Below are 12307 nucleotides of genomic sequence, written 5' to 3'. Positions count from 1 at the left end.
TCGTGGTGTAAATATATTTTTCTATGAATACATTGGTGTCTTGCTTCTTGCCGGAGAATAATTTTACCATCGACTGTGGGTGGGAAAAGGCTTGAATAGAGTTAGTTTACAACTATGAAACATTCTTCTATGTAATTCGCTATGCAATCGTTCAAATCTGGTTTTAAGGATTTTCTATACTTATCGATTATTACTGTCAATTCAGCTTAAAAATTTAAGAATAGGTAACCTAGGGAATCAGATATTTTAACTTCATTTCTTTTTAATGCCTTTTTAATTTCTCGTAAAAGGAGTACAAAAGGAAAATCTCGATATAAGCCGATAATTTGAGAGATAGAGAATATTCGGTCGTACCGTAGAGCTTGCTGATATCCTTGCCAGGATGAATAAGATGTTGCGGCGCCGGCGCTACCTCTTCATCGGCTCGTCCGTTTATGGTATTTTCGAGCGTTCCACCTTTGCTGTGTGCCTTCGGGTCGTGCACCTTGAACCGCACCTCCTGGACAACACGGGACCACTTACAAGAGACACGGCAGTTCGGCGTGGGGTGTCCTTTTTCGAGGAGAACCCCTTACTTTGGTAGATTGGCATGCGACATCGAGGATGGACAAACGCGAGTTCTACTATATTTTACTCTTTTTCTTCCGTAGTTTCACATTCTACAGTGACTCGTAAAAGTATTTGCATACTTGTAGAAATCTTTCGTGAATACATTACGTGTATTCACAATATGAAACATTCTTAGATTTCATTAGCATTGTAACGAGACCCGACTACCATGATTATATTGGTAATGTTTGAAACAAATCTGGAAATATATATAGAAATTGCAAATATATAGCATATGTATATTTTGCAGAGATTATAGAAGTATTTAAACAGCCAATTGACCACTATATTAATGAATCGTAATATTCAATCGGTCCATATTTAACACTTAACATACGTTTAAAATGGCTATTCACGTAGTGGATTAATGTGGATGTATGAATAAATATCTTGTAATTCTTACGTATATTTTCAGTTTGGTTTCACATTTTGACAGTATAATCATGACAGTCGAGTCTTATTATACAGTTAAATTGTAAGATGTTTTATATACGATATACATATATTATATAGTGTTCTTATAACACGTTCAATCTACATATACGCAAAAGTTTTCCATGGCAAGTATTGAAATACTTTCACGAGTCACCGTAGATCGCAAATCTATCAAACGACTCACCTGACTTTAAGATCTACGCGACTTCTTTACTTCCCACCGTTCATTTACGCTCAATCTGTGATTCGAAGTGTAATGGAATTCTAGCGGATGTACGAAGCGGTTTCCGCGTTAATGCAAGCTTCGTGTCCGCGTTTAATCACGTTTGAAAGTAGAAAACAGAGAGAAAGACATCGGGGCAACGTCGTTGTGCTTTTATCTATGTGTCATTTTCATTAACGCCCCTCGCTCCTTTTCTCTTTGCCGCGTGCTACTTTTTTTTTCTTTTCCGAAGCTGGAAAACCGGCCGATGAAATGAGCCGTGCGACACGAAGCGTTCTTGTTTATATCGCGCGCGGTGCGGCCCGCACAGCGTGTCAAAGAGCGAGTAATTAATCCAGTTCAAAATTAATTAAACTGCCTTATCCTGGCGACATTTTACGCGCGATACCGCAATGCAATCCATCCGACGGCACCGCCTTCTTTCCAGTCTTCTTTCTGTCTGTCGTTTCTCCCCTGGCCTTCCCCTCGACCCGCGTTCCCTTTAATATTTTTCGTTCTCGTTTCACAATCCCCGAGATTAAAAGAAAATTTATAGTGCATCGCATGTCCGAACACGAATCGCCACCACCGACCGGCGTAACACGACCGAATGGGAATTCTTTTCAGAGAACCTTTTAGCTTTTGACCTTTCGCGGCTCACTCGTTTTTCGAACGACAAAAAAAATATCTCGTTTTTTCGTCCCTCTGTTTTTCATGTTGGTGCACGGCGAGGATCGAACCTCTGGTTATCGTGAACAAACTATACGGTTGATCCTCGTGGTCGAAAGTGTCGTGTCATGACGTTAAAACTTGAAACTTGCGAAAAAGTAGCGAAAATAATTGATGGTATACGACGATAAAACGGCAATGCTGGACTAGCAAAAGTAACGTGGTAGCACTAACGTGATTGATAGTAATAATAACGCTATTCTACTGCGCAGCTAGAAATTGCTTCTTTCTTCAATTCGATCAATTCGATCGGACTATTTACATGGCTAAAGAGGCATAACGCATATGGAATGTCGATGGCAACAGAAATATTCTAATCGGAAAGAAAGATGAATGGGGCGCGACAGATTGGTCGATGTTACACTCACAGTTTGCTTAGGCGCGTGATCTCCGTGATCACCAGGTACTCCAGGTGGTCCTGGATTCTCCCTCGCTGTCTTCATACTTTCTGCGATTTTTTGGAACCGATTCTTTCTCATTTGAATCCTCTTTGCCATATAACCCACCGTCGCGTATTCTGCAAAGACAGAGATCCCACGCAAACAATAAAACAAGATACATATATATATATATATATATACAACTACCGAGAGAACTTATACGCTAGAGAATTTTCCTTTGTTACGGAGAAATCGTGACGCGGTATAAAATTTCCCAGATACGAAGATTAAGATAAACGATATAGAAAGAAACAATATTTGTACATACGTATTATAGAAGAGCACGTAAGAGTACTCACCGAGCAACGAGGCAAACACCATGACGAAACACGTTCCTAGGTAAACGTCGATAGACTTGACATAGGAGATTTTCGGTAACGCCGCGTTCGTCGATGACATAAGGGTGGTCATGGTGAGCACAGTGGTTACTCCGAGGGCCACCCGAGCGGGGGTCGCGTTACGGTTCAGCCAAAAGCTCACCCACGAGATAATGACGATCAAGCCCGAAGGAATGTAGATTTGAATCAGGTAGTAGCCCATCGACCGTACGAACTGGATCTCGCAGGCCAGCCGCGAATAATTTCCTACGATGAAAAGATCGACAGTTAGGATAGGGGGACGGAGAGGCGCCATGAAATGTCTCTTTCTATTCTTTAGTTGTCGTTACTTTTTTCATGTCTCTCTTTCACTCTGGTCCCTTTTCATTTTTATACTTCCCTTCTCTAGAATCGATATCTCTCTCTTTCTCTTTTCGTTTTCCTCTTTGCCTTCTTTACGATGCTTATCGACTACGAAAGGCAAGCAGAAACGTTCTTCCCTTCCCTCTTGTTTTTCTTTCTCCTCCTTTTCTCTCCATCTCGTCGTTCCCCTTCGTTACGTCAGACAGATACGCGTCGCAAGATGTTAAGCAAAGTTTTCGCGGCGTTGATAGATCTGTTGCGTGTGCTCGAGAATACAAGAGGATGTCGCGTGTGCTCGAGGAAAAGAGGTTTATGCGGGGTCGGCAGCGAGGCGGAAAAGACGGAACGAGGAATCGGCGTGGATAGAAAATCGAGTTGTTGCCTCGCTGCTTCTTTTCGCCCAGCGAATTCTCGTCGGTTTATAGCCCTTCTCGCTTTACGTCTTCTCCGTTACGAATCGCAAGAAGAATCAACGACGTTCACGGGAGGAAAATGGGATTTGCTCGGAAGGTCTGATTGCTGCTCGGATCCCACGGTTATGAGCTCAGTCGTTAGCTCCGAGCAGATGGAACTTCAAAGAAGAGATGCTGCGCGGAAGAGAGTAACGATGGCGTGTCTTGCGGTGAGATTACTCGCGTGATGCGTCGGTAGCGACGCGAACGACGATTACACCGCTTGTCTTCCGACCAAAGGATATTAACTCGAGCCTTAATGAAGAAGCACTGTTTCGACATCACACTCATCGGAAGATCGTTACTGACGTAAAAAACTTTATTAAGGTATCTTCTCGTTGATACTTTCAACATGTGATTGTTACATCACACCGTATCAGAAACTTTCTATATTTCTGTACGCGATGCAAATGTAACGATCGAAGCGTACGTTCGAAAACTGGTAATTATTAGGAATAATTGAAATCGCTGGAAATTTACCGGAAATAATCGAAATCGCTAGGCATCATGGGCAATAATAAAGTTTACTAACATTCACTAAGAATCATTAGGAATAGATCATCGGGGATCGTTAGAAATAATCGAGACCGTTTGGACTTGTTAAGAATACGCGATCAAAATCTCTAGGAATTATTTGCAACGGTAGAAATCACTAGAAATCACTATACGTAAAATACGTAAAATCTCTAGGAATCGCAACGACAATGAAAAGCAACGACGAAACGAGCCTAAGGATTTCACATCCAGCAACGTGGTGTATCTGCACAGAGGGCCGCAGATCGCGAGAAAGAGAGAGATATCGATCGATCGATCGACGATTGATCAACGTAGAGTAACGTTGCTGCGAGCGACATCGTGGTTGCGGACATCGGATAGCGCAAACGTGTCTCTCCACCTTACCCATACCGTTAAAAGCGAGGGTTGAATTATTAATTTTTTTTTTTTTTGGTTGTTGGTGGGGGTGGGGTTCTATTCATACGTTACCGGTAGTTAGACTAATCTCCATGGCTCGTTGACGATGACCAAGGACCTTGAACTGAGGCAGGGAGACCTCGTTGCTGACACCGACGCTGTTCGGGCCCTCGTTCCACTTGTACCGGATGTCCCTCATCGTGTATCCGACTGAAAAAATAGAGAGACCCCCCGCGGTTGGTACGTACCTTCGCGGAAGCCCTCAAACGCGTTTCAGCTCCGAGGGGGCCTCCACTTACCTCGCACCCCCGTCAAAACCCCAACAAGTCCGCTCTCTTTATTTCCCTCTCTTTCTTATTACACACACGTGTTTGATTAACGTTTAATTTTTCTCTATTTGTTTCTCTTTCAATCTGTGCGTGTTTCGCTTTATTCGTTCCATTCTTTTCTCTTTGTTCTATTCTCCGTTCTTTCCTCTATCTATCTGTCCCATCCATTCGTTCTTATTCTTTGCGTTTCTCACTAGAGAACCATTTAACGGGGGGACAATAAAGATCGAACACGAGCGCAGGAGGACGTGCAAGCGGAATTTATTAGCTGTTCGTTTGTTTGTTCATTTTCTTTGGTGTAGTGGTCTCGTAGTTGATTCGTGCGATCTTTTCGATCGACGGAGACGATCGAGAAAAAAAGATGACGGTAACGTCGTACGGTTCTTTTTTTCTTTGGATTTTGCTGAGAGCCCGTCGTGTCGGTTTGATTTGATGTTGTGGATGATTCGTCGGAAGTTGACTCGGTATTATTTTCTTCTTTCGAATCACGGTATCGAGATAGTTACCATACGGTATAGTTACCATAGAAAAACTGACGATAAGATTGTACGATCGATCGTAAGTGAAATAAGTACGTCGTCCACTTCCGACCCGTGATAGAGGATTAAGTCGGAAACGATGGATTCGTATGAACTGGGAGAGTTCGTCTTCGTCCTTTGTTCCGTGGATTTAAAGATCGATGAAGTCGATTGATTAGTCGATCGGTCGGTTGGTCGAATGAGTTAGCCCCGGGGACGGTTTCGTCCTAACGGGTAAGCTCTTCCTTGATCGGAACGATCGATTGTGTTCGCGATAGAAGGCGAAACGGTGATCGGTGCATATCGGTGCGAGTCAATAAACAGGAAAAGAAAAGAAAAGAAATATACATTAAAAACAAAGGAAAGAAAATGTCAAAATATATACATGTAGAAGAAAAATAAAAATTATAAAAAGGAAAGAAAACAACGCTTCACACATATCGTACTGTATATAACGGCGTGTACACGCGTGTGACAATTATGTTACAATAAGTCAATAATTATTTAATCATCTGCGCGAGCCTTTTGGACGAAGTTCAGAAGGAAGAACTAATAAGAGGGGGATATCTACCTGTAGATAGGTGTATGGTTGAATGTCGTTGCCTGTGACCGAGCACGCGAAACTGCGGTAGTTCCACCTCGTTCGAGATGCCGACCGACTGTAGGCCGGCGTTCCATTTGTACCGAATATCGCGCATTGTGTATCCAACTGCCGGGAGAACAAGAACACAAATATCTTCGCTCTAACATACAATAATTAGACACTCAAGTTTTGTGTGGTAGGTATTAAGAGGACTTTTCAGGAGAACAGAGATGTCACGAGGTTAAACTGGGCAGGTTGGGTCATAGAGGGTAAGGACGTAGATAGAAGCAAAACATTGTATCTAGCACCCTAAACCGCTTCTACACGGCGTCTATCGCTATATTTACATTATCCATTATCCAACGCTTTTGTACAATTTTATCTCTCTCGTTCTATTCTATTCTACGTAGGTATAGATCGGCTTAAGGTGCGTTTCTGCGCTGCAAAAATCGTTGGCATAATCGAGCTAGGCGTTGAAATAATCGTCGGCCGTAGTGACTGAGGAGTCAATTCGGCCGATTATCAGACGCGATCGAAAACGACAATACTTTGAACCGTTGCGCGTGTGCAGCGTTTATAATCGTCTCTTATGGACGTAGAAAAAGTCCTCCGTATGCAGCATCATCCGCTTTTTAATCGTCGTTGAGTTCTCGTAAACTCTTGCGTTTATCCGTCGATGCTATCGTTTCGGCGATTTACTTTCCATACGTCCATAATCTTTCTCGCAAAAATCCTTTCGAGTATGGTACGAGCTATCGAGGCCACGAGGAACGAGTTGTACCTCTCGAAAATAATAACCGAGCTATAGACGAATGTCTACGTTGGAATAATTTATCGAACGTGGGGACAGATCGTGCGTTTTAATTACGCTGACACAAAACGTATCCGTTCGCGATCGACGGCGAATTTTCCGCGATCGATCGGAATTCGCACCTATTTATGTTCCTCTAATTCCTCGGCGCGGCCTCGAGCGTGCACATACCGGCCCGAGAAACATTCCTCCGTAACTGAATCTTAGGTGATTACGATCGTTACACCGCATTCCAGGCACCAAAGTGGCATTCCATCGCGGCGTCGGCCACATTGCGCGAACATCGGCGAAACGTGGATTAAGCGATCTACGACCGAGTATTCGAGATTAACTGCTTTTGTTTTTGGAACACGGAAATACTATCGCCGTTCTCCGTTCCGTTTGCTCATTTTCGGCCGGTAAATGCCTCTCTGTAATTCCGCCTGGCGAATGCTTTGCCGCTCGGCAGATTTATCTGTACAATGTTCGCGACTCTGGCGTGTGTCGATTGCCAGCCTGATTCCGATGTTTCCCGATGCACGAGCTAGCCTCGTTAACATTCAACGGGCTGCCTTCAGCAAGAAACCGTGTAATTTAATTGTCGCGAGAGTTTCGCTAATTTTAAACTATCGATCTTTTCTTCGTGTCTTCCTTCTCCCCCCTTTTTCCTCTACTTGGTTAAAACGATTTACTGGTTTCTCCTATTCGCGTCGTCTTTTCATCTCGTTTCCGCTTTTTGAAAACGAAATTCCCCTTCGTCGTTTTCATTTTTTGAAACATTTCTCTTCCACACTTTTCCCTTAATTTTCTCATATTTCACGTATCCGTCAACGCGTCCGATAAAAAGCGTAAAATATACATCATATACTACAAAATATATCGTATTTTACAAAACGTAAAACGTTTACATTATTTCTCTACGTTTTAACGAAACATTAATCGGTATAAAATATAGTTACTACTTTCTGATGTTTGGAAAAAATGTTTTACATAAACGAAAAAAAGAATATTCTGTTCGCCGATGTTCGTCGCATATAGCGATATAGCGTACATCATAAATGTAGCAATACGCGTAAACCGATTACAAATGGACAGGTTACATTTTTTCTCTTTTTCTTCTCTAAAAAAAAAAAAAAAAATTTTCCTGGATTGGGGCAACGTTAAGCATTACTTGTTTGAGGGGGTGCGGAGGGGAAGAAGGAGAGGTCAGAGTGACTGGCGAAATACCGTAAGAAAAGGAGGGTTGCGGCAACATTAGCAAAGAGAACCGTATAGGATCGTAGTGGTGGTACCAAGTTTAGGTTATATAAGACGATAAGTGGAAAGTGTATAAAGTAGATATGGAGAAGCGAAGAAAAAAAGTTTCGTGCCTCGGCATGCGGTGGTTGTGCGGGATTTGGAAAATACGTGGGTGGACTTGGCGGATAGGCGCGCGCGCGCGCTCCCTTCGCACATATACGCACACAAAATACACAAACACACACACACGTTTACATGCATCAGCATATACAATCGCATGCTTCGTGCCACGTAATTTTGTACGTCATGCCCGATGCCGCATGCTTTGTGCTTTACCAGTGACACGAATTCTGAACACGGAATTTAACTTCTTTTTACTCCCGTTGGAATGGTCGTTTGCAATATTCGCGTTCGCAAAGTATGCTATTATCGGATCCCATTTAGCCTGGATCGAATTCAGTCGATCAATTTTTTTACTTTAACGATCGCCCGTACCCGCCGCGGCAACTATTTCTTTTGAAACGAGACGAGCGAATTATTCAAATCGCGATAGCATACTCGCGAAATGTATCGTTCAAAGTAAAAGATTGAAATCGAATTTTTATCTGTCTGAACTTTTTCAGCAACTTTGCCCAAGTTTTATATTTCATAACGGATAATTCGTAGAATTAAAAAGAGATAGATCAAGGTCCGTTATAACGATATTGAATTCAATTTCAGGGAGATAGTCGTTTTACTACGATCTCGTGGAAAAAAATATTTAAATTCTAAATGCTTCGCTTAAGCAACGAGAACCGGTGGTTCTCTGGTGAATACACGGTAGATTACCGACGATACCCAAAGCGGTACATTCAACGGATCGTTAAAGGCACGCACAAGTATAAATAACAGGAAGCAAAAACTCGATGCCGACTAAAGTTGCGCAGTCGAAAATTCGGTCCTGGGTTAAGAGAGCGGAACAAAATATTTTCGTGCCAAAGGCATGCCGACTTTCATCTAGGACGGAGTATCATCAAACTACGGTTACTATAAGTATGATTAATAGCATACGCAAAAGTGGCCGGGGGAATTGGGTACCAGTTTTTGGAATATTAACAAAATAAGAGAAAATTGGTTTTCCAAGGTCGATATATCATAACTAGATATTCGAAAAAATGAATATGTAGGCATACCGAGAACGGGGCCACGGCACGTCACGTCGTGGCTAAAATGCTGCAGTCGTTTCGTTCTTACATGCGCTGGGCTAGATGCACAATGCGTTTTAATTCGGTCGCATCGTAGTCGACACGTCGTTTTCTGTGTTTAGCCTCCTTCGGGGCTGGCCGTCGTCGGCCCTTTACTACGTCCCCGGACACGAGGCTCAGTGCTATATGTCGGAGGCTTTTTAGAGGGGGCCGGGGGCTTGGTTTTGTGATAGTGATGGTCAAGTGGTGGTGGTGGTTTTGTGACAGTGGCAAAGTGGTGACTTTTAGTGTATTCATGTAGCACACGTTCGTAAAGACATTTCGTCGTCGGAGCCAAAGTTATAATATGTTTTGATCATCGTTTTGTTCGAAAAATTGTCTGATATATACAACTGTGCGTGTGCTCTATGGTTTTCTCAATTTTTGTGCGATTTCTCCGTCGTTTGATATCGTGTCGTAAATTTTTCCTCGTTTTTTTCTGTTTTTTTTGTTTTCGATTCTTTACATCGATATCTTTGAATACCTTCGTTCTGAGTCGATATTCTCTGCGCGTATTCCCGATCGAGCAGAAACTCGACACGGTAGCGAGACATTCGCTGTATGCGGTTGCGGAGAAATTACACTAAAGTTTGCTAAGACCGACGTGATAGTTCACAATTGTGGTAAATTGGTACAGTGGAGACCCTTCGGAGGATGCTCGTAAATACGTTTTACGGTTATGTACGGTTATGTCACGCAGATTGCGATCGAGGATACGGAAACTCGTACTCGTCCTCGAATTATTTTCGACGAGGATAATCTCTTTACATTTTCAACTTTTTCTTTTTTCTTTTCGATATGTACTTTTTACTCTTTAAATGTTTACCCTTTTTTTTTTTCTTTTTACGTCTACAAACCACCACGAAATGCGTCTGCCCTTGCTGCGTAAACGTCGGTCAGCTCGATATCCACCAACGGTGGATCAACGGTTGACCGTACTTCTGCGTGATCGAGCTCACTACCTGTCGTTTGGAGTTACTGCAAATTGCACGTCCGCTTTCGTCGACGATGGCAACATCGTGTAACGCCGAAACGCGATTATATTGGAAAACGCGGTAGTACAATAACGTTAATGCGCCACGTAGCAGGCCAAACATCGCAAACTGGTTCGATAACAAAGGCCGTCGTTTATTTTTTCACTCGGGCTCGCAAATGAATTCTCGGGCTTGACCAAGTTTGTCGTTGATGACCTATGCCGGCTCGATAAATCGCGACAATAACGAGTGGGCGTGTTACATCGACCGATAACGGGATTAAAAATAACGATGCCAATGAATCGCGTTTGAAAAAATTTAATTAATATCCTTCCTCCGTGTCCATTCAGCGTAGGGCTACAATGGATTCATTATTTTCCACGAATCAAAATAGTTACGGTGAAAATATTATGTAACTCGTTAAATACGAGTAACGACGATCCTGAATTTTCGGGGTAACGGAGAGTACATTTCGATCGATAATTAAGCGAGCATTGTTTTAATTAGACCGAATTAAAACGTGGATTTGGTCGGACGAATAAAGTTGTATTAATTAAAATAAATTACGCGAGAACATTAGCGACCGATGGAAATATTCTGGAAACGAGTAGCGTTGAAAGTCATCGAACAATTTTCTGTAATTACTCGTCGTTTATAGTTAGATTGGAATCTATTCGCGTTGCGTTTGCACGCATTTCCTCCATTACGGTATTGCTAAGAGCGTGCTTTTATATCGTTTTCCACGAAGTGAAATGTTTGCCGAATGTTTCGAGCTGGCTGGCATCGACGATTGATGCTTCGTCCATTTACGTAAGTAGTATCAGCCTTGATATTAATCGTTATTAATTACCATTTCGTGAGGAAGTGGAATGGGCGGTAGGTGGGAATGGCGCATGGGCCGCGACAGATCGGAACAGAAATACTTCTAACGACAGTAATAATTTCGCCGGGGACGAAGCTGGAGCAATTAAGGACGACGGCACGATCCGGCTTTCTACTCCGCGAAACTAATCAACGAACTTGGTCAAGTTACTTTGATATCTCGAGCGTCCGACTTCCGGCGGCCTTTCGTCGTATCCTGCAAACGACTGAGTTTTAATATAGATCTCTTAGCCGGAACGAGTTAGGCCGAAACTTTTTCCATTGTCCCCGTATAGATTACCAATCTCCGCTAGACTTCTGGTATAATCAAAGGCACCGGATGCGTTTCACGACTCCTTTTTGTTTCTTTTTTTTTTTTTTTTTCTTTGTTTCTCCTCGTTTCAACCCTTATACAATCCTCGGCTCGAATCGTTACGCGAAACGATCGTTGTAATTTAACTGGTTGGTTACCAGGTGCGTTCGTTTTATCATTTATTTGCTTATCCGACCATCGATAATACATATTGTATCGTTATCGAGAACTGAGGCGAATAGCTGGCTACTGGATTATACGGTACAATTACCGAACTTATTGATACAGGGGCAATGATTTAATGGCTGCTAAATGATCAGACTGCTGGACCGATTATCGTTAACGAGTTAATAACTTGTTTACGATAAATATTTCTAACGAGGCGGCGGTTTGCCCGCTTTTCGACGATCACCGATTTTCGAAGGCTAATTAATCGTTTTTCACCGCGAACTAGCCCTCTCTCCAACGAGATACGATGCTTCGATCGAAGAGGAACGAGAAAAATTCGTTCGTTCGAATTGATTCGCTAATAAAATGATTGAAAGAAACCCTTCGATCGAATAGAGGAAAGAGAGAGAGAGAGATAAAGATATATAGATAAAGAGAGAGAGAGAGGGTGAGCATCCGGGCATCCTCTTTCGGTTTCACACACCCAATAATCGCGTGCAATTTGCAGCAGTGATAATCGGCGCGAGCTCGTGATAATACGCACACGCACACAGGCCATTCGCGCGTTTATACATACACACAAAGAGGAATTCGCAGCCGCACATCTACACCCACGCAAGGTGGTTGGGTTAGCTTTCCCGTACGTGCCACCGTACACTGGTGTGTTACCAGGGGCGTTAGCTTGTTTCTCGCTTTGCGAGACCTTTCGTTCTCTATGCGTTCTCGTAACACTATTAGCAGCCTAAACGTAGCGGCACGTCTAATCGAGCCGTGTGTCGTCGACTCGTTTTCGTGCTGAAGTCAACGTCAGGGTTGATTGCGTATACAGCGAGCGACCCGATCGAGACGG

The 12307-nt window shown here is 42.9% G+C and overlaps 1 protein-coding gene and 1 long non-coding RNA gene across 16 annotated transcripts in view; one reads left to right on the top strand and one right to left on the bottom strand.

Moving 5' to 3' along the window:
- Positions 1–12307, bottom strand: part of LOC132916222 (gamma-aminobutyric acid receptor subunit beta) — a 100145-nt gene that overhangs the window by 13101 nt on the left and 74737 nt on the right. For 2 of the 13 annotated variants that reach the window (XM_060976025.1, XM_060976026.1), the window contains exons 6-10: positions 5878–6015; positions 4532–4669; positions 2715–2999; positions 2344–2492; positions 355–517 (exon numbers count right to left, since the gene is read on the bottom strand). In XM_060976025.1, coding sequence (XP_060832008.1) covers positions 355–517; positions 2344–2492; positions 2715–2999; positions 4532–4669; positions 5878–6015 — 873 coding nt within the window. The remainder of the gene's footprint in view (positions 1–354; positions 518–2343; positions 2493–2714; positions 3000–4531; positions 4670–5877; positions 6016–12307) is intronic. The other 11 variants (XM_060976030.1, XM_060976029.1, XM_060976032.1 and 8 more) reach the window with 8 other exon arrangements.
- LOC132916229 (uncharacterized) overlaps positions 6270–12307 on the top strand; it is a 210210-nt gene continuing 204172 nt past the window's right edge. For all 3 annotated transcript variants that reach the window (XR_009660045.1, XR_009660046.1, XR_009660044.1), the window contains exon 1: positions 6270–10925. This is a non-coding gene — a long non-coding RNA (uncharacterized LOC132916229). The remainder of the gene's footprint in view (positions 10926–12307) is intronic.

The sequence above is a fragment of the Bombus pascuorum genome, chromosome 2, assembly GCF_905332965.1.
Source record: "Bombus pascuorum chromosome 2, iyBomPasc1.1, whole genome shotgun sequence".
Classification (NCBI taxonomy): Eukaryota; Metazoa; Arthropoda; class Insecta; order Hymenoptera; family Apidae; genus Bombus; species Bombus pascuorum.
Note: the sequence above shows the minus strand (reverse complement) of the source record. Positions and strands in the feature narration are given on the sequence as shown.